At 47.3% G+C, this 26,327-nt stretch overlaps 8 protein-coding genes across 8 annotated transcripts; 4 read left to right on the top strand and 4 right to left on the bottom strand.

The window, feature by feature from the left end:
* Positions 1-50: 50 nt before the first annotated feature.
* Positions 51-4,198, bottom strand: N7532_005833 (uncharacterized protein; the record flags this gene model as incomplete). The annotated part of the gene is made up of 3 exons (XM_056618327.1): positions 51-2,012; positions 2,626-3,721; positions 3,780-4,198. The coding sequence occupies 3 exons, from the start codon at positions 4,196-4,198 to the stop codon at positions 51-53; spliced, it is 3,477 nt and encodes a 1,158-aa protein (XP_056474486.1).
* A 4,210-nt stretch (positions 4,199-8,408) lies between these two features.
* Positions 8,409-9,242, top strand: N7532_005832 (uncharacterized protein; the record flags this gene model as incomplete). The annotated part of the gene is made up of 1 exon (XM_056618326.1): positions 8,409-9,242. The coding sequence occupies one exon, from the start codon at positions 8,409-8,411 to the stop codon at positions 9,240-9,242; it is 834 nt and encodes a 277-aa protein (XP_056474485.1).
* A 550-nt stretch (positions 9,243-9,792) lies between these two features.
* N7532_005831 (uncharacterized protein) lies at positions 9,793-10,275 on the bottom strand (the record flags this gene model as incomplete). Its single annotated transcript, XM_056618325.1, has 1 exon — positions 9,793-10,275. One exon carries the CDS (start codon positions 10,273-10,275, stop codon positions 9,793-9,795), a length of 483 nt encoding a protein of 160 aa, XP_056474484.1.
* Positions 10,276-10,319: 44 nt separating this feature from the next.
* On the bottom strand, positions 10,320-10,835 carry N7532_005830 (uncharacterized protein; the record flags this gene model as incomplete). Its single annotated transcript, XM_056618324.1, has 1 exon — positions 10,320-10,835. One exon carries the CDS (start codon positions 10,833-10,835, stop codon positions 10,320-10,322), a length of 516 nt encoding a protein of 171 aa, XP_056474483.1.
* Positions 10,836-14,414: 3,579 nt separating this feature from the next.
* On the top strand, positions 14,415-15,887 carry N7532_005829 (serine/threonine-protein kinase; the record flags this gene model as incomplete). The annotated part of the gene is made up of 3 exons (XM_056618323.1): positions 14,415-14,632; positions 14,704-15,275; positions 15,352-15,887. 3 exons carry the CDS (start codon positions 14,415-14,417, stop codon positions 15,885-15,887), a joined length of 1,326 nt encoding a protein of 441 aa, XP_056474482.1.
* Positions 15,888-18,526: 2,639 nt separating this feature from the next.
* Positions 18,527-18,838, top strand: N7532_005828 (fungal specific transcription factor domain-containing protein; the record flags this gene model as incomplete). Its single annotated transcript, XM_056618322.1, has 1 exon — positions 18,527-18,838. The coding sequence occupies one exon, from the start codon at positions 18,527-18,529 to the stop codon at positions 18,836-18,838; it is 312 nt and encodes a 103-aa protein (XP_056474481.1).
* A 250-nt stretch (positions 18,839-19,088) lies between these two features.
* N7532_005827 (uncharacterized protein) lies at positions 19,089-20,444 on the bottom strand (the record flags this gene model as incomplete). Its single annotated transcript, XM_056618321.1, has 2 exons — positions 19,089-19,270; positions 20,405-20,444. The coding sequence occupies 2 exons, from the start codon at positions 20,442-20,444 to the stop codon at positions 19,089-19,091; spliced, it is 222 nt and encodes a 73-aa protein (XP_056474480.1).
* Positions 20,445-22,738: 2,294 nt separating this feature from the next.
* N7532_005826 (uncharacterized protein) lies at positions 22,739-24,512 on the top strand (the record flags this gene model as incomplete). The annotated part of the gene is made up of 4 exons (XM_056618320.1): positions 22,739-23,463; positions 23,514-23,877; positions 23,936-24,343; positions 24,405-24,512. 4 exons carry the CDS (start codon positions 22,739-22,741, stop codon positions 24,510-24,512), a joined length of 1,605 nt encoding a protein of 534 aa, XP_056474479.1.
* Positions 24,513-26,327: the final 1,815 nt, after the last annotated feature.

The raw sequence follows: 26,327 nt of genomic DNA, 5'->3' as shown, positions 1-26,327 counted from the left end.
ATATCAGAATATATAAAGAGAATATAAACATAGATCTCATAGAGGCCTCTTTAAACAAAACTCGATATGAAGGAAACTCCTCCAGATACATGACCGAGAGCTAGGATGCCGGCTCTGAATGCTAAACAACTTGGGCGAAAGTCCGGAGGAAGCCATAAAACCCTCTTACCCCGAAAGAAGACCCACTGCTTGTCTAGAATAGATAACCCAACTTTGGCTTCAGACCAAACCCAATCGGAATGGCCCTCGAGGGTTTGTCGTAGCTCGCCCGTGCTAGCATCCCACAGCCGGATAGTCTTGTCAAAGGAGCCAGAGGCCATCATCTGACCGTCGGGCGAGAAGGCCACGGACTGAACCGAATCAGAATGACCCTCAAGCGTCTGAGATATCTCGCCCGTGATAGTATCCCAGAGCCGGATAGTCTTGTCACTAGAGGTAGAGGCTAGTAGCTGACCGTGGGGCGAGAAGGCCACGGACTGAACGGAGTCAGAATGACCCTTGAGCGTTTGACGTAGCTCGCCCGTTCTGGCATCCCAAAGCCGGACGGTCTTGTCAAAGGAGGCAGAGGCTAGTAGCTGACCATTGGGTGAGAAGGCGATAGACCAAACCAAACCGGAATGGCCCTCGAGGATCTGTCGTATATCGCTGCTAGCGCCCCAGAGCCGGATGGTCTTATCGAAGGAGCTAGAGGCTAGCAGCTGACCGTCGGGTGAGAAGGCCACGGACTGGACCAAACCGGAATGGCCTTTAAATGTCTGGCGTACTTCGCCCGTGCTGGTATCCCAGAGCTGGACGGTATTGTCATAGGAGCCAAAGGCCAGTAGCTGACCATTGGGCGAGAAGGCCACGGACCAAACCGAATTAGAATGACCATTGAGAGTAAGCCATAACTCGCCCGTTCTGGCATCCCAAAGCCGGATAGTCTTGTCAAAGGAGGCAGAGGCCAGTAGCCGATTATCGGGTGAGAAGGCTACGGACTGAACTGAATCAGAATGACCCTCAAGCGTCTGAGATAGCTCGCCCGTGATAGTATCCCAGAGTCGGATAGTCTTGTCACTAGAGGTAGAGGCTAGTAGCTGATCATCGGGCGCGAAGGCCACGGACTGAACGAAATCAGAATGGCCCTCAAGGGTCTGGCGTAGCTCACCCGTGATAGTATCCCAGAGCCTGACGGTCTGGTCATTAGAACTAGAAGCCAATAACCGACCGTCGGGTGAGAAGGCCACAGACCAAACCGAATTAGAATGACCATTGAGAGTAAGCCATAACTCGCCCGTTCTGGCATCCCAAAGCCGGATAGTCTTGTCAAAGGAGGCAGAGGCCAGTAGCCGATTATCGGGTGAGAAGGCCACGGACTGAACCGAACCGGAATGGCCCTCGAGGGTCTGCCGGAACTCACCCGTGCTCGCATCCCAGAGCCGAATGGTCTTGTCACTCGAGCTAGAGGCTAGTAGCTGACCGTCGGGTGAGAAGGACACAGACTGAACATAATCGGAATGGCCCTTGAGGGTCTGACGTGGCTCACCCGTGCTCGCATCCCAGAGCCGGATGGTCTTGTCACTAGAGCTAGAGGCTAGTAGCTGACCGTCGGGTGAGAAGGACACAGACTGAACATAATCGGAATGGCCCTTGAGGGTCTGAAGTAGCTCGCCCGTATTGACATCCCAGAGCCGGACGGTCTTGTCACTAGAGCCAGAGGCAAGGTGCAGACCGTCGGGTGAGAAGGACACGGAACAAACCAAACCGGAATGGCCCTCAAGGGTCTGACGTAGCTCGCCCGTGCTAGGATCCCAGAGCCGGATGGTCTTATCAAAGGAGCCAGAGGCCAGTAGTTGACCGTCGGGTGAGAAGGCCACGGACTGAACCCATCCGGAATGACCCTCGAGGATTTGTTGTTCGGCGCTCCAATTCTCCTCAACCCTAGGCAATTGGTCCCAACGAGCCAACTCACTTTGAAATTTCCTTTTGATCGTTGAGTTCTTGGGAGCAAAAATAAGTCCGGAGGCGTAAAGCTGAAGTGGAGCAGTATCAGCGATTTGTCGGTTTTTAAGAACAAATCGCCTTGCATCGGAAAGGAACACCGATATTTCCGAATACCTGTCGCCCTATATACATGAGTATAAAGTGAACCACAGATGGCCCTCCATGAGTACATACCAGTGTAAGTGACTCTAATTTCTTGATCGTCACTACTACTTCAGACATATACCCTAAGATACTCATTGCTTCCAACCAGTGAAGAAAGTACTCTTTGAGAAATGAAAATGCCTCCATCAGCGCTTTGACAGGGTCATGACTCTGCACTAAGTGCGTAGCCCAATATCGACAGGCGTATTTCAATACGGGAGGTATATAGTGCCGAATTGAATACCTGTCAATTTCATTGCGTTGCATGCCTTCGCTCGGTAGATTGCAGATATTTTTCCTTAGGCCGTCCTGCAAGAATCGGAGGCATCGAGCTGTAAGTCGCTGGTTGACACGTTTCTCGTCGATCCAGAATTCGCTTTTGTCTTGGTGGTGATCCAAAAGAAAATCTCGGAATGACTGATGGAGAAGCCTGACGGGTGTGTCGAAATTGCTCGGTACACTGAGTACTGAATGGAGCCGGTTTAATCGACATTTGACATCGTCAAGTTCTCTGTCCAGCAGCTTGCTGAGGGAACTGATCGAGAGCGGAGTGGCAAGCACGATGATAGCCCCGACTATCTCCTTGAACTCTTCGAGTAATTGCTGCGACTCCCTTTCATTCTGGCCAATGAGAAGTTGCTTTAGCACGGGAATATATGTGCTGTCCATCTTGGACACGTAGGTTGACCGGTCTGTCAATATCGCTTCAAGTCGCTTTTGAGGGTTCCAGTTTACATCACTGATGAAACGACATAAGGTAGCAGCTGCAATGAATAAAGGAACTGCTCTGTTAACTAATTCCCTAGTAGCTGCGTCTCCGGGCCAGTCTGGTGGAAATGAGTGCCTCTGTTTTAGGTGGAGTAACTCATCCTCGAAATACAAGGATATGTCGTGTTCTATCGCCGATTTATTGATCTCGTGGAGGACGAGATCCCGATAGGCACCGGTGATCTCCTCGAAGCCCAGCCTTATCGGCAACTCAGGTCTGCTCGTCAACAAAAACCGGAGTTGCACGGATGTGAGCTTTTGAACTTGGGGCAAGAGCCGGAGAATAACCCCTATATCGTCTTCCGAATCGCATTCATCTAGAGCATCTATCACGATCACTCTGGTTGTGGTGTCTTCGCACTGCTTAAGTTCAAGCAGTGGGTCTAACAGAAGCTTTTCAAATTGTTCTCTCAACACCTTTTCTGAAATATTAGGGTCGTCGTCAATCGCCTTTTGAACTTCAGGCTGCATTCGAGGTATGCCGACGACCAGTTGCTCGATCAATGTCGGGAAAAGCTTCTTTGCTGTTCCCCGGTCCTCTTCACCTCTCTTGAAGAAGAAGCTCGCCCCGAGAAGCTGCTGCTCTTTAAGACGGGTTGCAACTGTTCGGGAGATTGTTGATTTCCCTGTCCCTGCCATGCCGTTCAACCAGAATATGCATTTTCCATGCGGCGTTTTTGTCCACTCTTCGATTTCTCGAAGCACATCAATTCTGGTTCCCGGGAGGCATTCACCATGTTGATTGTCGTAGGAGTCAAATGCTGCACCTTTTGCAGTCTGTAGTCTGCCAAGGTCTATCTTTTGGCCGATCAGATTGATGGTTCTCCTGTGTCAGGGTCAGTTCCTCCACACCAGCAATTAAGACATCGGATTATGGAGCCTACGTTTGATCAACCTGCAAGGACAAACTAAACGTTGTTTTGTACCACTCAATCTCACCAATGAAACCGTCTACCTCCGACCGTTTCAGCGGCCATTTGAAGGCTCTAAGTCCCCATTTTCTCATTCGTCTTTGCGTCGTTTCCGGGTCGATTCTCTCCTTCAATTTTGTAAGGGTTGAAGAGCACGTAGTAATATTGTCAATCAGATCTTGGGTGGCAGTAAGTTTTGTGCCACTGGATCCGCAAAGAAGCCCGTTGAGAGACTGGAGAACTTGGGCAAGGGCAATGGTCTTCTCTTGAAAACGCTGAATATCCTGCTTCGCATTCTTGACGCTGCTGAGGTATTTTCCACAAATTTGGACGATGGTCCCGGTTAATTGGACAACTGCGATAACACTTGCCGCGCCCGAAAGAGGATCCATGACCAACAAGCCTTAAAAGGCATAGGGAATATCAAAGTAATGTGTCGCAAGGGGTGATAATGAAAGATAGAATTCATGACCCTCGAAAAGAGGGGTAAGTGTCAAACGTGAGGCTGTGAGCAAAGCTGTATTCTGATTGGCGCTTAACCGAGCGTGTTGATCAAGACAATTCAGACCATCACAAGCACCTGTCTGCCTAGATCTAGTCCGTCATGGGATAGACCACAGTTTTCCTTTGTTCAAGCCATCCTAAGCAGCTCGTAATATTTTGCATCAGTGTTTCCCAGCTTCATGCCTCAGTGTCTTGGCACTATTCTCCAAGGACATTCATCCTTTTTTGCCGACGAGCAGGGTCCCAAAAAGATTCCTGGATATTTTGGAGGAAGAATTGATGAATTGCGGATGTTATTTACATACATAAAGAAGCTTGACCTAATATTACCCCAGCTTGACGCGCTTTTCAGCCTTGCATTCCTTGCCATCGGTACCCCATCGTCTTTTCCGTGTTACACAATTTGTCTGTGGCTCCTCTATCGAATGTGCACCATAGAAATGACGTTGAAGATGAGTGATATCCGGTGATTATCGAACAGCTCACTCATACTCCATTCACAAAATCCACTTATTTCAGCAATGTAGCACATGGACGATCTGCCTTGATGTCGCTTCTCTATGGAGAAGAAAGGGACAACAGCAGACTAATCAGATGCAGAATATCGTACATGAATACCACGGCAGGTGCGGCATCCGGTGGTGTGGCATCCGCCAGTGCTGCGACACCATCCAGTGCTGCGACACCTAGATGTGTGGCGACACGTAGAAGGATTTCTTCTCAGAGTAAATCCGCTCGTCCGCTGACATCTCGTGAGAGAGGAAATATTAGAGTGGGGAAGTTTGGCTAGGTTCGATGATGCGGGAGAGGGAGATATTCGGAGAGGGGGAAATTTAGCCAGGTTAGAAAGGTCGAGAGGGGGAATGTTAGCTATTAGAGGAATTCTGAACACCTTAATTTTAGCACTAGGCTAATTTTTGTGTCTGTCCGAAATTCACTGCGGTTAATATTCTCGCTCTCATAATATCATCTGTCTGGAAAATTCTAGCCGTTCGGTTTCAACGGAGATAAGGTGAGCCACATATGACTGGCAGAGTGCCAAGCCGTCGGCGATGCGGCAGGTAGCGGCTTGGGCGTCTCACCGATGCATGAAGTGCAAAAGAGCATTGTGAGTATGGCACCAAAAAGACGATTTCTATTATTGCATCTGTTTGTGTATAAGACAGTGCCAAGGCGTCCGCGTTGCGCCAGAGCGCATGCAGCGCGGCCTCGAATAAAGTGCAAAAGTACACTGTAGAGATTGCTCCATTCAGCCAGCAAAACCGGCCTATAACATCTATTGATCCATACAGCCTGTGAACAGCAACCTAAGAGCGTATTGTATGTGAGATATACTCCTTAGGACATTTTCCGGCTTAGGAATATAACTAATCCTTATCGACAATTAGACTTCTACGCCGTACACCCACTATAATAAAACATGAAGTGGCTAGCTAAAGACGTAACCTGTCTTTTAGAGTGAGCTATTGAGCCCAAATCTAAGAACCCTGGGTGGATATATGTTATACATCCTCTTGACCTACCAGGAATAATCAAAGTTGGCTTTACTTTGGACCCTCCTCACCTGCAACGTTTTGAAGATCACAAAAAATGCCATCGCAGTTTGAAGTTCTGATGACGAAGTTGATACCTTATGTGTATCGCGTGGAGCAGCTAGTACTGACAGAGTTCTCTAATAAGCACTATAAGCTGGAGAATGGTTGTCAGAACCCTAGCTGCAAAGATACTATTCACAAGGAGTTGCTTGACGTCGACAGAGGAAAACTATTAAGGTGTCTAAAGAAGTGGATATGCTTTGTCGAGACTTATCTATACAACAAAGAAGGTCAACTGACGAAAGAGGCTAAGGAAAGGCTACCCCGTCCTGCTTTAACAAGCTACCTTGGCTATAATAAGCCAATCCGCGGTCGCACGTCGAGGGGCACGACTCCAAAAAAGAAATCGGGAAGCCAGGATTCTCATATCACACCTCTGCCGATTTCCGATTTCACGGCTCTCATATCGACCACGAAGTACTCGAGTGTTCATGAGGTCGAGCTGAATCAAGATGATTTATGCTCGGCAGTCGAGGATCTTCAGCTCACACCTTCGAGGCAGACGGGGATTCTATAGCAAGATTATTCTCTATGCCTGGAGGTTTTTATTGACCGGGATTGTGAGCTTGCATATTGTTTCTGCTACTGAAGTTTCTGTCTTGTTCTGAAATTCTGGAGAGAAGAGTCTTGTGAAGTCGCTGAATATAGACGTGCCTTTGGCGAAGGAACAAGAAGCACGAATTTAATGACGAAAACTGTTCCTACTTCAGGAGGGCGATTATAGCCAGGGCTTTCTTAAAGATCTCGAGCCAACTGCATTGGGTATTGTCGATTGGTGCACATGCTTGGGCAGCGAGAAGATCCGCATAGCCAGAGCACCGGCGCCAAACACCACGGCCCGCCCTAAACTAGGCTCGAAATCCGAAGTTGAAAGGCGACGGTATTTGATTCTTGTGCAAACCAAAGATTGTCGCCATCCCATCGTAATCTATGTTTACACCATATCGGATTATTTGTTGAAGGTGGTGTGGAATTCGCTTATATAAGTTAGGCATAGCGTTCTTTGTCCCTACGCACAACCGTGCGTGGGTGTATACTAACTAGTATATGGGGCCTCCTCCCTCACCATCCAACAGCCCCAAATTCCTTTGCCTTCTATTCCCTGCTCTTTGCAATTGAGACATTTTTGCTATTGATTAGAATTGCTAAAAGCTCTGCAACCCCTTTTACTAGCATGTAGTACCTTTGCTAACCACTGCTGCAATTTGCAGTTTTGGTTAGCGAGTTTACTAACTGCAGCCAAACCCGCAAACTGCGGCTGCAACTGTGGTTAGCCAGGGCTAGCTGTAAGATAACCACACTAGCATAACTCTTGTTAATTTACCCTATTCTAGCCTTTATGTGACAGTTAAAAGCCATTGATATGTTCAATTCCCAAGTTGCTACGTGGCGCTGTACCCAGTATTTCTCCAGCTCCACGTTACAGTTTCTACAATATTGTACGAGATAAATTGTGCTTACAACTTAGGTGCCTTTTTTGATGATTTTATCTCATTTTAATCAAGTTCTGTACGTAGAAAAAAGTATGAAACGTTGACTGCAAGGAGTGGTTCATGAACACGATACGAAGTGGGGACGGGATACATTCGAGCGGACCTTTGTAAAAGGAGAAAGTATTAGGTATAGAGAGATAATAATACAGTAAAATCGGGCTATAACGAACCTGGCTAAGACGAATCCCTTGTTATAAAGAATTTGCCGCGCATTTCTTTCTAACATTCCATACAAATAACGAATTAATCCCCTTACAACGAAATTCGTATAAATAGATAAAATCCCCCTTTTTTCCATACAAAAATCTTCAACAAATCGTTATACCCAGGTGTCACGTGTTCACAAAATGCCTCGCCGTACAGCTATCCCCGCCTCACAATAGATTGCTCTACGCGCTCAACGACAACTCCAGCCAAAGCTTCGAATATAGAGCTGGCTCGCTGGTTTAAAGAGACTTTTCAGCATCCAATTGCTCTATCTTCTGTTTCTGAAATCTTTTCCTCGCGATACAAATGCCTTGATAATCATCTATCTCAACACCAAACCAACTCAAAGCGTATCCGAATCGAATTCTGGCCTGACCTAGAAAAGGCCTCATAAGTGGGTACAACAAGCAGAAGGACAGGTCGTTATCAGCCAGGAGGTTATACGCGAGAAAGCGCGTTTCTTTTGGGCTAAAATTCCGAGTTATCAAGGGAAGGATATGCCTTCTTTCAGCAATGGTTGGCTTGCTGGGTTCCAATCTCGACAATCAATCAGAGCCTATAAACAGTATGGAGAGGGAGGTAGTATCTCTGGGACTACTTCTCAAGCAATGAGACCTATTCGACAGCTACTATCGACATTTCAGCCGAAGGATATCTATAACTGCGATGAGATGTCACTCTTTTGGAAGCAGGTCCCATATCGAAGCCTTTCAACACCCAGTATACCACGGCAAGAAGACGGGAAAAGCAAGGATTTCAGTTTTATTTTGCTGTAATGCAGATGGTTCTGAACGCCTACCGCCATGCTTTATTGGTACGGCTTAAAAGCCTCGTGCGTTTACAGCGCAGGAATCAATATTGAAAACTTTAATTGCCAATGGTATTCCAACCGCAAAGCCTGGATGACAAGCCAGATTTTCGAGAGATGGCTTCGATGGTTTGACAATGCTATAAGTGGACGAAAAGTGGTTATTTTACTTGATCATTTTTCTGCTCATAAAGCTGCTTTCGAACAAATTGATGAAGGCCCTTCTCCTTTGAAAAATACCTTGGTTATTTGGCTTCCGCCTAATTCGACAAGCCGTTTTCAACCTCTTGATCAGGGAATTATTCGAACTTGGAAGGCGTACTGGAAACGACCATGGGTGCGTTTTATTCTTGAAGAGTATGAAGAAGGACGAGACCCTTCAAAATCAATGCATGTCCTACATGTAGTTAGATGGGGTATCGAAGCCTGGGAATTTGATCTTTCATCTGAAACAATCCGCCGATGCTTTAATAAAGCTCTTCGTTTTGAGCAAATACAGCTTCCTGAGATCACTCCAATTATCTCTGATATTACTAGGGATTTTCAAGAGCTTCAGCATTCATCAAGGATCAGAGATCTTATGGATATCGACGACTTCATTAATCCAAGCAATGAGGTTGTACAAGATAATATCCATGGGATAGATGATCTAATTCTTTCCCAATTTCAACCTGAGATTGAGCATGAAGAGGATGAAATCATTCAAGAATTACCCTCTATATCAATCAAGGAAGCTATTGACGCATTGGAAAGGCTTCGTTTGTACGAAGAGCAGCAACCTCAGGGTAGTTCTTCATTTCTGCGAGAGCTTTGTAAACATGAGTGGTGAAAGGGAGAAAATTGGCAAACCAGGAGCAGAGGGATATTAAAAGTTATTTTAATGTCTGAATTTGATTATTGTGATTGTCGGGACATATCCTTTTGTCAGAACATGCAAGCGGCAACTTACCGCTGGCGACTGGTAGATCACATTCCTTTGCTGGGTGACCTTGCGCCAAGCTGCGGCACCGGTGTTGGGACCACCGAGGATCGGCGTATTGGATTCAGGGGTATTTTGGACCGGACCTGGTACACATCTACATCGAACAATAGAATCAATTGACTTTTGCTTTGGAGCATACACACTGTCCACTTAACTGTGTACACAGTACCTAGCTGGTGATACCAACAGTGATTATATATAATAGTTCTCGATATAGCGAACACTTGGATGTAACGAATTAATTTCGCTGTCTGAATTGATTCGTTATAGCCCGGTTTTACTCTATTGCCCTCGTCACATGAATTCCAGCAACTGGTATGTTGTATGGGAATACTAGGCACATGAGGTCCAGTGCTGGTCAGCAAGTAGTTGTCTTGGAAGAGAATTAAAGATGCGTCTAATAGCGCAGTGATTGTTCCTCGTAGGTAGCCTGTTCTTCGCCCAGCGGTCTATCTACATTTGTAACATTCTTTTGAACGCTCTGGGCACTTGTTTTGGAATCTGGGAACGCTGCGCGAGTCTGCTGGACGTTGCCCGTGCGGGAACCGAGGACACCTAGTGTTGTTGCGGCCAACATAGAAGAAATATCGGTGCTACCATCCTTTGCTAGCCCACAGTGTTCTCCTAGATCACGAAGTGCCTTTTCAATCTGCTCCGCTGCGGAAGATGCATGAAAGATGCGCGCAACAATTGCATGAACCTTGAGAAGCTCGGGACTCGGAAGATCGTATCTTTGGTCATACCAATTGAATGCAACAGTTCGAGGGAGGTGTAGTTGTATTCGTGGGCGGTAGTTTTGAATGCGGTATTTGTGGGGCTGGGAGGTCGCTTCAAACGAGAAATCGAAACGCCCAAAGTGCCGATGTAGGTGACTCGACATGGTCATCACATTTTTTGTATCGTTGATGTTCTCGCGGTTGAAATTCATCGACTGGATTGTCGGAAAATGGCGGATAAGGTTTGTCCAGATGATGTCTTTCGCATAGCCTTCAGACCCGTGCTCCACGATGCAAGGGCAAACGGGATGATGTGCACGCATTCTGTGCATGTTGTGGGGCTGGTGCTGCTTGCATCAAGAGAATCTTCATCGAAAAGTCCAGTCACAACACATCTGCTGCCATCACGGGCAAGGCACTCTGTCTTGAGGCGAGCTTCTCTTGCCATCGGCCCAGCCGACTCGGAAGCGATATTGTCAATGGAGTCCTCCATTCCGAGACGCGGGGAAATACTCGGGGTCGAGCGCAGCGATAGTAATGGTGCCACTAGGCCATTGGTCAATGACTGAGCATGATCATGTAATTGTTGGTTGGTCTGAAGTGGCTGGAGATGGTGGAGGAAATTGACCCTCCCATCTGCCGGAAGGTAGGTGTAGAATGCTCGTAATATCGAAACTGTCTTATCGTTGGGACCGATGGGCTGGTATGCATCAACTTTCTGCATATTGGCAGCGAATCTTTTGATAGCAGATATTGTCAGAGAGAAAGATGGGCTTGAAGAGAGAGCTTGAAGAGAGACGCGATCGGAGCTTAGAAAGAGTGGGTCTTCCTATTTTGGTTTAGCTCCCGCGCCCGTCTCCCAGAGTGGACTCCGTGAGAGTCGGGCGGAGTGAGAGATGTGACGGCCTTGGAATTGAACTGCCAAGCCACATTTTATTCTTCCATGGGGGCCACGCTCGCTGATTACCTTCTGTTCACACCTCGAGTAGCTTCAAATTATTTTCGTCGAAGTAAAGATCGTCCACCATACTTGGGCGACAAATGGGGTTTCATAGAACCATTTGTGACGAGAAGAGAAGGCACGTGACCAGAGTCGCGTTTCGCGGGCTGGAGCATGAGTAAGAAGTAAGATCACGTGATCTGAATCATGTGATAGGAAAGGGTCAGAGGTCAGATGATTGGGGGGGAGCGACCGGAGAAGTGGGACCAAGGTCACATGACCAGGGGTATAAATAGGCCGGATTCCCTCATGTAGCTCCCTTTTTTCTCCTTCCTCAGACTCGTTTTCTTCGTTGAATGGAACACTCTGCTCTGCATCGCGTGGCCTGAGTAGTTTTCGTAACATTAAAACGAGTCTCACCCTTTTTGTCTTTCTTTCTGTACATCGGCGAGCCAAGCTCTGTTAAGGTACCCCACCGATCGACCGAACCGAACCGAACGAATGAACAAACAAACTAAGATGGCCTCTCGACGACAGAAGCGACCCTTTTCGGAAATTCCCGATCCCAACACCCCAGAGAACGCGCTAAAACGCCCGCTGTCGAGAGTGAAGACAACCCCTAACTAAGCTTAGCCTTAAATAATAGAAGTGACAGCAGACCAATGATGATGGCTAACTCCCCTGATGCCTTCCTGGATAAAGCAGTTACAGGCCTTTTTCTTGACTAGATTGCCCGATCTCTGATATCTAATAGGTACAAATATATTAAAAAGAACAGCTAATTCTTCCTATATATAATAAGGGTGCTAGTGATGAATAGACCTTTCCCTTGCCCGCAGGCCGCCCTCATTTTTGTGGGCAGAGAGAGGGGTCAGTAGCTCCTGCCTGCAGACCCTAATTCCTCTTTAAAATTCGAATCTTAAAAAGAAAATACTTGATTATAGTCTATATATTTTATGCAATCCCAGGACTCTTCATATTTATCATATTTATCGGCCCTCAAAATGCCTTCAGGGCCACTCTCAGAGGGCGGCCAAAAGACCCACCCAGCCCACGGGCAGGAGCTACCAGCCCGCCACCCACAAAAACAAGGGCGGACGGCCGGCCCTCAGAGGCGGCCTGCAGGCAAGGGCGAGGTCTAGATCTAGCTTTAATTTATTTATAGACACCCTTCTTAATATAGAAGGGTATTTAAAGTAAGAGTCTCTAGATCTTAAGTCGACTGCGTATTAGTTTGGCACTGAGTGCTTAAAACTATGTTCTGACTGTGCTAATGATACGATCTGTATGGCTGCGCGGAGCCCCACCAGTTGGGTGGGCAGCGGCGCCAACATTGCAACCCATGGAAACAATCGTTCAGTGCGCTGGCGACCACCTTCAAACTGTCGGCAGGCCTGACAGCGCTCCCACATAGCAGCATATATTTAGAGCAAGCTACATCGGGCAAATGAATTCATCATCATCATCATCATCATCATCATCATCATAGAGCGAGTCTATTATGGCTAGATAAGTCACAATTCAGACGAAACTGATCAATCGCAGTTGATAGAAAATCCCGAAAATATTGGCGCTTCTAACACTTGAGCATAGAGACCATTCAAATGCGAGTACTTCTGATCGACTGGAATTGCATTCGTCCATCGTCAACTTTCAGGACGCGCACCGGCATTTTTGTGCGAATCACTTCTTCGCCGGGCAGGTTCATCGGTGCTGAAAATCCAGCAACATGGATAATCTTTTCCTGACATCGCGGGCACGGCGGACTCTCTTCAGTCGTTTTCTCTATTTCTGCCTCGGTGGCTCGAATGCACACATTGCAGAATTGATGGTCGCACGGTCGAACGTAGCGTTCAGTCTCCAATTTAGTGTGCCAAGACTTTCTATTTTCCTAGGTCCAAAAATTCAAATTCTTAGTCACTTACATGCAGTCGCAAAGCCGCTTCTCACAGCCCTGGCATATTGTAAACTGGCTTGGATCAAAGGAAGACTCTTCCGAAAATCCTTTCTTCTGTTCCATTTGACTCACAGACCTGACATTCCAAATAGAATGTGGATTTTTGTCTCTATAGATGTCTTACACTGGATCAATGTTAGCATTGAATACATGTGTCTAGAGAGTCTAACATACCCAGCCTCCCCCCTGCTCCCAAACCCATGACTCTCACCTTTATGGCAGGGTATGAATTGTCCACAGGTTGGTCGCGAGTCTCAGGTTTCTCGTAAGTGGTTGAGGGTTCTCCCAAATTTGGTGTCCTAGGCGTGGTCCAGGAGACAGAATCATGCGAATAAAGAGGAATAATAGGCTTGCGCTGTGCTAGCGGAATTAAGCCCGGCCTCTGAACATAAAACCAAAGGTAGCTCGATTCGGCTTTTTTTGTTGTCCCACGCGGGAAGAATTTTGATAAGCAAGTAGGTTCACGTCCCAAGCGAATGAGACACTTGTGATAGCCATGCAGGGCCCAAACATTGTTGCGATGCTGATGGGCGCGAGTGATCTTAGCATCAAGGCCGAGATCTTCAGCGTATGCCTTAGCAGCCTCCTTCACATGTCCCTGCTCCAACACCAAGGCTGCATAAGCGTGTCAGGTAGGAATTATCCAACCCCACGGCTCAGTGTATCTCCTATCATCGAAATGAATTGCCTTGCGCAAGCTCTCAAATGCTGTGTCAAATTCACCCTGGCGATATTGAATTTCGCCATCCAACATAGCGCGGTAACCTTGAGAACGTCGGAGATAAGTCCGGGAAGACCTTGCGAGTGGGAGGGACTTTTTTCGCGACGTGATATAACTCTCGCTCTCTTGTCGCATTCTTCAAGTCGTCCAAAGCAGCATAGGCGATATCTCTCCCATAGTGAGTCAAGGTAGTGGTAACACAGTACAAAGCCTGATCCTTGGGCAACAGGAGGGCGATGATCTCCTCCCACATTCCAAAGCGGATATAGACATGGACGCGGACAGCCTGGGAAACTCCATCCAACAGCCAATGGCGGTGACTCAACCAGCGGGAGCTCATCTGTGATAGTAAAATCCAGAGCCAAGGTAAATCTAGCGGCGAGTGCTCTTGCTTTGTTGTCGGGCTTCTGCGTTCTCGGTCAGGGGGTGAATAGGAATAGCTCAAGTTTCTTAGTCATGTCACACACGATGTATAAATAGTACGCGCCATGACGCGTGTTCCGTAACAAGTTCCGAAACTCGTCCATGTCGAGGGACCATAAATGTACCTCAAAGGCCTTGCCCATGCTCTTTGGGAACGTGTATCCTGTTTCTCCCGAAGATTTGGACCTACCCATCACAATACTGCGCCTCTTGCAAAACATTCCGCTCGGCAACTCTTGGACTACGGAGCCCCATCCCAGCTATGAGCACCTCGTTACCTCCCACTCCGCCATCAAGGGCCTTAATAGATGGCGATCAGCGATTTAAAACTATTACATTACCATGTGAATTGGTGGAGGATTACCGCCCAGGTGGTTATCATCCAGTCATTCTCGGCGACGTTTTTAACCGCCAGTACAAGGTCATTCGGAAGCTTGGCGAGGGCTCCTACTCAACGGTTTGGCTCGCCCGTGACCTGAAGTAAATTCATCTTTTGCATTTTCTACCCGCGACGCTATATATTATTGTTACTCATTTCCTATAAGAAACAGTGGATATGTCGCCCTGAAGATCCTTGTGTCGGAAATATCGGGATCGACAACCGAGCTGCGAACCTTACGCCACATCATCGAAGTCGCACCAGAAGAAGGGACACGATATATCACGCGACTGCTAGACGAGTTCAATCACCGCGGGCCCAATGGCGTCCACAAGTGCCTGGTATTTGAGCCCATGGGCCCGAGTGTGAATACTATGGTCGTGGAGCTGCCGCAGTTCAAAACTCGCAGGCGAGGAATGAAGATCCGCTATCCGCTTCGGATGGCAAAGAGCATCCTCAAGCAATCTTTGCAGGCTCTTACATTTCTCCACGAAAATGGTATCGCCCATGGAGACTTCCAGCCGGGAAACATACTCTTCACTCTTAACGGTGTCGACTCGACGCCCGAGGACTTGCTCCGGCAAGAGGAAGATGTGCAAGCCCGGTCAATCTCGCCCCTGGTTCAGAGGCTAGATGGTAAACAAGATATATGGGCTCCTCGATATCTTTGCGTTGCGCAGCCACTCATGCCCTTTACCTGCTACGCCGAAGGGTTCAAGGTCAAATTATCCGATATGGGCGGTGGTCAGTCCTTCCCGTTTCGATCATTTGTACTTTTTCTTGACGAATAACTATACTCATACCTGACTGCCCTGAATAGCATATTTTTTTACCGACCCGTCAGCAAAGCCCGTTGTTCCACTCGGTCTTCGAGCTCCCGAGTTGATTCTTACCGGAGCAGTTAACGATACCATTGATGTCTGGAGTTTCGGTTGCCTTGTCTTTGAGCTTATCACCGGACAGCCACTCTTCTGTATACCATGCTCCGAGATGGAAGATGACGACCATCTTCTATCCTTAACCGCCCAGCTCGGCGCCCTCCCCGATGATCTCCTGAAGCATTGGACGACCTCGTCGCTCTACTTTACGCCCGAGGGGAAACTCTTTAATTGTCAGCTTGGAGGAGTCGCTCCAGGGGAGGAACCACTTATGGTGGAGCAGATATCTATGGAAGAGTCATTCGATAGGGCAGGCCCGGACCTTGATGAGGAGGAAGCCCACAAGGTGAAGGCGCTCATTCGATGGATTTTGCAATATGATCCCGCGAAGAGACCTTCGCCTTCGAAAATCTTATCTGATCCATGGTTCTGCGAAATTGATGTTGAGAGCGACTCGTCCAAGGTATCTATACCCTAGTATCTTGCGTTATCATTGTCATCCTCCAGACATTGGTACGCCCTCTTATGATCTCTGGTGTCGCGTTTATGCGTTAGGAGCAATTTTAAAGTCGAATTAGAACCACCTAAGTACCGCATATATTAAACTCATGGCTCTTTTGTATCAACCCCTTTCTTTTCTCGCATTATCGACCCCTCATGCCATTGTGGTTTAGTCAAGATCTAGCTTTCATGATACGCGGCCTCTGTATAACTCCTTCTAGCTAGCACCAGCTTCTTTTCTCTCAGTACATTTATTAGTTCAGTGGCCAATCATTAACTAACCAGTTAAGCTATAATGATGACATAATGAGAGAATGAGGAGTACGAGTATACGAGTGCGTGAGAATGACCAGTATGGTATTGACTGGATGCTGCTATCTAGAGGAGAGAAGAAGGAGGGGAAAACCACGAGTGAAGGAAGTGAGAGAAGAACGCGAAGTCAAGTGACACTATGAGCTAGAGTAGGGCTTGACATAAGTGCGCTCACCCCCTATCTTTGAACTAACTATGTGAAGTGACCAAGAAACCCTCCTAAAGATTAAGTATGTATGTGTGAGTGGGTAGTGTGAAGGGCTACGCCCGAATTGATTCAATTGAGCGGTACCAACATGCTGTTTATCTGAAGCTTAGGGAAGTGTAAGAATAGGGATGGTCAGCGGTGAGTAAATAACCTGGGGGATCTGATAGATCACATCGTACAGGCTTGGCCTAGACAATAGGTCCGAACCTGACCCGTTACGGGTAGAGAGTAGGTTAGTTGACGGGTTTAATGGATTGGTTAATTAACGTAATCCACAAGCGAGTGAAACACCCAAGCGGGTGAAACATCCCACCAGAAATCGCGTATTCCTTCCTACCTACCTCTTCAGCTACCAACCATGCCAACAAATCGCTCGCGATCTTCACAGGATTCGATACAGCAAGAGGGCAGAATCCTACTAGCCCTCCAGGATGCCAAAAATGGCCGACTCAAATCGATTCGCGCAGCTGCTAGGATATATGGTGATATATGGTGTATCCTATGCAACCTTATCCCGGCGGGCGAAGGGGATAACCTCACGCGTCGACATACGCGCAAATTCGCATAAATTGACCCAATTAGAAGAAGATTCGCTTGGTGAATGGATCGTCTCTATGGATTCGCGTGGAGCAGCGCCTAGGCCCGCTACTGTACGAGAAATGGCCAATGTCCTTCTGGCAGCGCGTGGATCGGCCCCCCCCCCCCCCTTGACCGTCGGTCAGAATTGGGTATCAAACTTCGTTAAACGTCGTGAGGAACTTCGTATACGCTTCTCGAGACGCTACGATTATCAACGTGCACTAAACGAAAACCCAAAATCGTTACGAGAGTGGTTTACTACTATACAACGCAAGATTAATGGGAATGGGATTCAACCAGAGGATATCTACAACTTTGGTGAGACTGGATTCGCGATGGGCCTTATATCAGCGCAAGAAGTAATTACTCGAGCTGAATACTACGGTCGGCGATCAGTTTTACAACCAGGAAATCGCGAATGGGTCATAGTAATCGAAGCAATTTGCGCTAATGGTTTTTCGCTACCTCCATGTGTGATATTCAAGGGCCAGATTAACAAGGAATCCTGGTTCGATAACTTACCGAAAGATTGGCGATTCGAGGTCTCAAATAACGGGTGGACTACTGACGAAATTGGTCTTCGCTGGCTACAAAAGCTGTTTATTCCATCAACAAATTCACGTATACGAGGGAAATATTGGCTATTGATCCTTGACGGCCACGGGAGCCATCTTACACCTCAATCCGATCGAATCTGCAAAGAAAACAATATTATACCACTTTGTATGCCTGTACATTCATCACATCTACTACAACCGCTTGATGTTGGATGTTTTGCTGTGCTTAAACGCGCGTACGGCCGCTTCATGAGCGATCTAGCACGCGTTGGATACAACCATATCCTCAAGGACAGTCTTAATCGCCATCAGGAACCCAGTAGTCAGAGACCACCGGAACCCGAATTCTCCAGAGAACAGCTATTACCAGTTGAGCTTGTCGTCGCTATAGTGAAACGAGTGAAAGGTATGCTATATTTTGTCCAGGTGCTTGATGTATCTGGTTGTCAGAGTGCATCGTCGCTTTATCTATCATCTGTATACTTCTTCCTGGCTCGACAATATATTCGGTCTATATTGGATGGCTGGTAATGATTAACTATCTACAGCCCAACCTCCATTCTTCCTAGTCAGTCAGACCTGGAGAGATTACCAGCAACTAGAATTCCTTTGTCAATCGGTGTACTTTCCACTCCAACCAGTCGCTGCTGGGTCGCTGTCTTTACTAGATGGCTTACTATACTACATCATCCGAGACTATATGCACGAGAAACCTGCCGACCTCGCCCATTATGATCTATCGCCGAGTGCGGCCTTTTGCGAACGGCAGATTTCGTTCTTTCTACAAAGCAATGAGACGATAGTCAATCCCACCCTTGAAAAATCCAAACGTTGCTCATCGGCGTAAGCCTCTCCCCTCGAGAGCGCCACCAAACTAGAAGCTGAGTGTCCCAGGTCATCAAATCCCAGGAAGAGTCAGATCTGCAGCGCTGTTGGACATATCTGTCCCTAGCATTTAATATGCGCCAATCGATGGGGCACCACAGGTCAAACACGCTGACAAGCGACAACTCCTCCGTTGCTGAATCGAAACGACATGCCTTCTGGTCACTTTATACTATCGACAATAACATCTCCCTAAACTTGGGGCTGGCGTCTCACTTCCCTGATCACGATATCGACGCAGATCTCATTACTCCTTCAACTGATCCAAAGCACCGCCCATGGGACATGATGAGCCTGGTTATCGTGGAGTTTGCCGGTATCCAAGGCCGTGTGTACGACGAATTATACTCCATCGCTGCATCAAAGGCATCCGATGCCATTAACTAACTTCGGGCTGGGCTTTTCCCTTTCATCTGTGAACTTCTTTTGCGACTTTATCTTCGGGTAGGCATTGACCAAAGCGACTTGACCACGGCCTCTAGTAATGTCTTGGCTACTGTCACGGCATGGCAGAAAGCGGATTGTGGCAGACCGCCACCATTTCAGAACGGTCGCATTGGATAACATTATTGCAAATGAGTATTTCAATTGGTCCGATGCAGTCGTGAGCCCCGAGCTGTTCTGTGTGTCCACTTTTCTATGACGTGGTGGAATCGTTGGCCTGATTGTTGTGGATGATAATGTCAAAATCTGAATTTGATACAACGATCAGGTGCCATGGTCTAGTGGTATGACGACACATTGTGGTTGTACAATCCTGTGTTAGCCCCGGTTCGATTCCGGGTGGCGCCACTTTTTTTTTCGCATTTTTTAAAATATCTATTTATAATTGTTAATTTTTTTGGACATCGACTATTTCCGTTCATTTAATCTTGTTTGCTATCGTCTCATTAAATACCATTCAAAAATCTTCTAATCGGCCGGGCCAGCGACCTCCAGGGACGGGGTTATCGAGCACCAGATGACATCCGCGCTGGTTCCAGGTGGGCAATAGAATTTACTGGGGGAGTTTTGTATTGCCGAGGAAAGCCAAAGGGCTATACGAGTCCACCGAATTGTTTTGGGCTGTTATTGGCCTGCGTTACGCTAACGAAAGTATTAGAGAGCGCCTTGTTCACCGAAGTTTATATGTACTATTTACCATGTCAGTGGACTAGCGTTGACCGTCGACTCAATCCCAATCCCGACGGATACTCTGGAAAAATCACCCAGTGACAGAAACTGACAAGCTTGTATAATTCAAGAGCAGCAACCTGGAAGGTAGCATAATTGGTGACAGTATATCGTCTAACCATCTTTTACCTGACCTCAAGAGAATCCCCGACCATCGCAAAACAGATTTCTCGGCGCTGTGAAACTAGCAAAGGAAATGAATCGCATTTAGTGTCTCACCCGTAGCTCCCAAAAAGGTCGGGGCTTGTGGTTAGAATTTCAGCCGGTAATACAAGGACTTGTGTCGAGTTCTCGCCATACTGGGAAAGCTTTGGATGAAATTGCTTATTTGGGATATGGGCCAATGAAGAAGATTTGACAAACCCGACAATGATCCACCGGGCTGATTGCGTAAATGTACAGAGGTACGCGCATGCAGCAAGACATCCTAGCAGAATCCTATGGCCCAAGATTGCAAAGTGCTTGTGAGGGAAAAGATGATGCATGATGTTCTCTGTTCTAAGCGGTATGCGACCGTGACACATGTGACGATTCTTTTTTGGTCGCGTGGAATGAAGAGCATTTTTGGTCGTAGATTGAATGTCTAGGGTTAGTTCAAAAATTTAAAAATACGATTCTGAGGCCCTATACAATTCCAGTAAGGTGTGTGGATCCTACGTAGGTATTTTAAGATCGGCAGCATCTTCTCTTCGTCTGTTTAGATAACTACAGCCTGTTTGACAAATTTGTCAGCCATCAGGTGCCATGGTCTAGTGGTATGACGACACATTGTGGCCGTACAATCCTGTGTTAGCCCCGGTTCGATTCCGGGTGGCGCCATATCTTTTTACCATCCAGTTTTTTTTGCTACCCTCGCCTACGCCAGAGTATAAAATTTTTTGGGACGAAGGACAAAAACGATCGGTCCCCTGGGTTCTGTTCTCATTTACTGCACTACAAGTTTTCCCCTGGGTAGCAAAAGGCTCTTCTTGCCAGCGATCACTTTGATGTATGTGCTTGGTCAGGCAAGCCCGTGGATGACAGACCAAGGTGAAAATGCATAGACTACTTGACTTCTTGCTGGAGGTTATTCTTCCACAATCAATTCTTTCACGTAGCGAAAATATTTGAGACAACACCGATACAAGGCCAGCGGTTGTATTTTGTTCTCTCTCCAAGTTAGAGATCTCAAGTATTCCAAGTATCAGACTTAGCCAGCACTGCTGGCTTCTCTGTCTGGACAAGCGGCTGTGTCATCTCGTAGAGCGTCACATAGTAGCTATTCAAGAGTTCTCACTCAAATAAACAAAATCACAGCCATCCGCCTTTTTAATAATCAAACGCGCAGTTGGATTCGATTTCAAATCCAATACCGCTGTCGACATCAATTGCCATCTTTATCCTCCACGATATGCGTCTGCGCAGGTTAGAGACCCACCCCACGAGTCTGACACCGGTGGTCATATTCTTTCTGGACAGACGATAAATTATCGGCAAAGGTCTAGTCATAATACAGACAGGGTGGACCTTGTTATATGGCCTGCCTCACCTTCTCCTCACATGGGCCATAGTTAATACATGCTTAAACCCACTCAGTCTCAACTTCTTCTACTGATTGTTCTACAGTGTCTCGATTAGGCTAAAAAGACATTCGAACAGACGAGAAGCAAAAAGATACCTGGCGCCACCCGGAATAGAACCGGGGCTAACACAGGATTGTACGGCCACAATGTGTCGTCATACCACTAGACCATGGCACCTGAGGCTGACGATTTTGGAAATCTTGAATCTATCAGGTGGTGGAAGAATTCCTAGATTTGGTTAGCGATGTGTCAACAAATGGACGAGTCGGTAGTAGGTTTACATGGATACGAGTTTGGAAAAGAGTCAGCTCATTGACGTATAGTTATGCTTGTAAGATCAGCTTTTCTGGACTTATATCAATCATGGGAATTCGCGGGAGCTTAGAGTGGTTACATGGTGCAGTGTGTGTACATGATATTGTGCCGGACCAGTGCTCATGCCAACAGCAACTCTTAAATCATTGACACGAGCAATAAATTGTATTTGTTTGCTTTCAGGTTGTTTGGAGACTACTTTTTCCCAGATTCAATATGTTTGTTATCTTATTTTGTTTCAAATACATTTCTAGGAGGATTGCCCTGTGTGTGGCTGATATCACCAATGTCAAAAACAAAAAAAAGTGGCGCCACCCGGAATCGAACCGGGGCTAACACAGTACTGTACAGCCACAATGTGTCGTCATACCACTAGACCATGGCACCCAGAAGGTAAAAATTTAGTGATTTTTTTGAATTATCAAGCAGACCTTCCTTTTCGTCCGCACTGTGGATCAGTTTAATCTGCATATCAGACTATATTTTCTTCCATCATGATGAACGTCGTTATCAGTGGGGCTATATCAATTTTCTCTCCACGACCAGTATCCAAGGTTCTGTATATTATCGCGTGGTCTAGCCGGCTGGATGAGGATGCTAGTGTGACATGGGAAAATATATTGTTGGGTGATCACTTGCGCATTACGCCCCACGAAGAAACAGCAATCACTAAAGTCACCTGATGTCGAGAAACCCATTTCCGAATGCAATTCCGAATGGGTCTAGAATTAATCAGAGTAATGTCTCGTGCAAAGCTGAGCAGGAATGATAAATTTAAGGCCAGAGTTTCTAACCTTAGAACGTGAGGATAACCTCAAAAGGGACATTGCAGACAGATCGCGGCATGGACCGAGACAATTGTCCAATAGGCGTCGAATATGGATGCTTAGCGTACAATCTGCATGCCTAAACGGGAACAAGTGGGGCTACGCCATTCCTGCAAAGAAGCTTGTCGGAGGAACCATTGCGAGGGGGCGGTGCTACTGCAATCTTATCCAGGTGTGCTAAGAATGCAGCTTTTTGATTTGCATCCCATCCATCGTGCGTTGTGAGCTGTTCGCTGGTGTCTTAAGTTGATTGCGAAAATCGCAACGCATACCTAATCCGGAAACTGCGCCCTTGATCAGCCCAACCTCAGGAAGACTCTTTGTGGTTATAAGAAGACTGCTAGACCCTTCAAATTCCCGGATTGCACTTATTAAATTTTTTCATATCCTGCAGCAGCACTGAACTCAAAATGAATAATTCGCAAGGCCCACTCGGCACCATCGCTCAAGGTGTCGTTGCCGGGATTGGCTTTGTATCCGAAGTGCGAGGCTACAAAAAGGCGAGAAAAACAGCCAAAATGAAGCGCGAGAGTGAGGCGCATGAACAGAGCCAGTATGAACAGCAAAAACGCAGCTCATCTTCCACTTCTCGATCTCTGTCTTCAGGCGAGGCACCTCTCCCAACGGAGACGAAAGCGGATCCCGATGCAAAGGACCCTCCCGCGTATAAGGAAATTGAGCGCTCGTGGGAGCTGAACGAAGCACAGGATGTGGTGATCGAGACCAAAAAGCCCCGCAAGAGCAAAGGAGGAGTCGCCAACCCCGACAAAGTCATTGCTGCTTTCCTGCAACGCCGGCCGCCACCCTCCACCCCGCTATCGTTATCACCGCATGAGACACACCCGGCACCCAAGCTTACCTATCCTGTCGCCATCCCGCAGCGACGGCCCAAGGACAAGAAACGAGGGTTCATTAGAGCATACGCACTAGACCTACAGAATGTCGGCCTCGATCAGGAGACCTGGTTCGATTTCATCGAGACGTTCAATGAAGCGAGTCTCGCCAATCCATGGATCAATGCTCTCAACCTGGCATCCCTTGCGGCTTCTCCACTACCATCTGCAATCTCCACTGCGGTTTCGATAGCTATCATGGTCGCTACTACGATTGCAATTGAGATACAGGGTCGGCATCGGTAAGAGCATCCATCTCTTGATTGCTGGGAGAATGAAGCTATGCTAATAGATATGCCCCGGACAGACAAAACAAGGCGCTTGATAAGCTAAACGAAGAATTTTTCCGTCCTCGCGGCCTCTTCTGCCTTGTCATGGCATGGGACAGCTCATCATTCGGTCCTCGAACGAACATCGACATCAACACTACGATTCAAAACTCGATTGATAGCCAGGGGAAGATGTCTCACAAGTTCCAGTCTTCTAACGGAGTCAATAATGGAATGGTATCAATAAAGACAGCCCAGCTCGTCTTCCCAGGTCTTGATTTTCTCGCTACCGTGTCAAAGGACGAGCAGAAAGGCTTTAAGAAGAAGATGGAGCGCGGAAAACTTTTTGTTGACGATTATATGGACCGAAGGGCACAAGCAAAGTTTGTGAGTACAGGTGTCTTCCAGTCCACGAGAGCTTCACGAGATAGCTAACCTCCAATAGTTTGCCGAGAACCCAAGCAGTCATCTCAATCAAGCCGGAAAGCCAACGTTCAGTTCCAAATACGCCGATCCAACGCACCAAATAGGAGAATTCCAGGCCCAGATTCGCGGCTTTGCATCGAGAGGTGATATGGGGAGAGGGACAGGACGTGCCGGTGGGCTTGGGGGTGGACCGCTTGGGCTGATTGGCCTAGCTGCGCAGGCATTGAGTGATCGAGACCAACAGCGAACGCCATTCAGCAACGGCAACAACCCCCCTACTCCTTATTATTATAGATCGGATTTTCACGAGGAGAGCGACAAGCATAGACAGTACCCACAACATGGGTCTATCCCAGGTAACTCACAGCAGTACCCCCAGCAAAGGGGCGATGGTGGACTTCTGAACCTGGGCAAGCTTTTCAACTCGGTATGACACCCCTGGTGATACTAGCAACTACGAGGGAATTGATACTGACTCCTTTATACAGAAAGTATTGTATTTGATGGTTGTCAATATGCCGACAGAAAAGGAAATGGCCCAAGCAAAGGAGCTGACAAGTGGTTGGAACGTTCAAAGTCAGCAGTGTCAGTTCTAGTTAATCAAGTGATTATCGCGGCGTCAATCGCTCCTACTTGTTGCCCTGAGCCCTGGGCGGATCGCTGCCTCAACGTTCTCAATGAGTGACAGATGTATCTCAGTAGCAGAGTCCAATCTGGGTCCCTGATACGGTCTAGCGTGCGGCCGTCACTTTGGCCCCTCTGCAGAGGATCTGCAAATCCATTGTTTGCACTCATTAATGTCGACCCCGACTTGATAAACACAGAACGCACCCCACGAGTCATGGCTGTCAATCCTCACGCCTTCCCAGGTACCCCGAACGGCCGCACTCCGGCTCTTGTTTCCTATCCGTCAAACCGGCTCAGCACTAACCACTACCTAATAGGAACATTAAATCCCCACCAACATAGCCAGCGACACCTTCTTGCCTCCGGTACCCGATCTCGATACCTCCCTTAATCTCGGCCTCAACTCCGGCCTGTCCCTCTTCGGTTGCAACACCGCGAATCCATTCACGTCCGCCCCCTGATCGTATGCCTCTCAATTCGCCCCATCGCCTGGGCCTTCCATCAATTTCTCGAGGAGAATTTCACCGACACCTAGCGCAACGCTGCTACTACAGATGGATATAATGTTTGACTCCTGGAAATGGTATTCTGGATGCGGACCGGCCGGCATGTGTGGGATAAATAATTCTAAAACTCTCCTTTGATCACTGTTACTGTCCTGGAGGCTTGCCAGAAGTCCCTTCAGCGTTACTTGCATACGTCCAACACCGTTTCTGTCGGCTTCTCCGTCAGAGAAGAAGACCTTACACTTCGTATCCGACTACTTATAGCTTAGGTGTCTTAGCGAGGATAGTTTACTGTGACGATCGCGAAACTAGCTTTACTAATCTATACTGGTTTCACATTTGAATTCTGTGTTGAGAAATGAGAGTATAAGTGTGATTATCATTGAATAAGCTGCGAATTTTTGGTAACGCCAATCGGTGGATTCGAGACGGCGCTCGGTCACTGTCATAGAATAAGGCAACGAGTAGCTCTCAGTGGTATCAACGGAGATGTTCAATCCTACAGGAGGAAAGCCTGGAAGAAAAGGCGCTCTGGATTATCTTTCACGATGAGCGGAGCCAGAGCACAAGATTCTTCTCTAAACGACCGGATATGCCGACCAATTGATGAAGTTTTTCTTACTTTTTTCAATGAAAAAAAAAGAGAACAAAAAAGAAAGGTCATCACTGTGGCCCCCAGATTATAGCCCAAGCACTGGACTGCACAAGAACCCCCCCCCCCCCCTGGCCCATGTGCGCAAGCGGCATGTTCAAGATAACATGTTACCGTCGAGAGTCCTCAAAGCGGGGAAAGACTGGAGGTATAAAACAGTAATGAAGAGCAAGAATAAGTTGGGGAAGAAAGAAGAAGAGAAATCTGGAGCGATATGGGTACGTCCAGATACCTGGCCAATCAGAAGCGGTGTATACACCCACACATTCACTCCGTTGGCGCGACGATGCCTGCCCGTTTAACTGATATTGTGCAGGGCCACTTTTTGAGGGTCGATCTGGATTTAAACCCACTTCCATATCCTGATCGCCTCGTTGGAACCCTCGTGGAACGCCTACAACTGCGAATACCAGCTCTGCCATCCCGCTGGACCATCTACACTTGTTCGTAACATTTATCGGACAATACAACATCGTCAAATATCTGATGATTCTGTACCCAGTAAATATTCCTAGATGCTTGTTCTTAAAGACCTTAATATCAATGATCACTATAGAGTTGACGAAGTTAACTGATAGATCTTTGAATTTTCTTCCACGTAGAAAATAGACCTACCACGTGGCTCA

This window comes from Penicillium argentinense (genome assembly GCF_028826775.1).
Source record: "Penicillium argentinense strain IBT 30761 chromosome Unknown utg000005l_segment0_segment0, whole genome shotgun sequence".
Taxonomy (NCBI): Eukaryota; Fungi; Ascomycota; class Eurotiomycetes; order Eurotiales; family Aspergillaceae; genus Penicillium; species Penicillium argentinense.
This window is presented reverse-complemented; position numbering and strand designations above follow the sequence as displayed.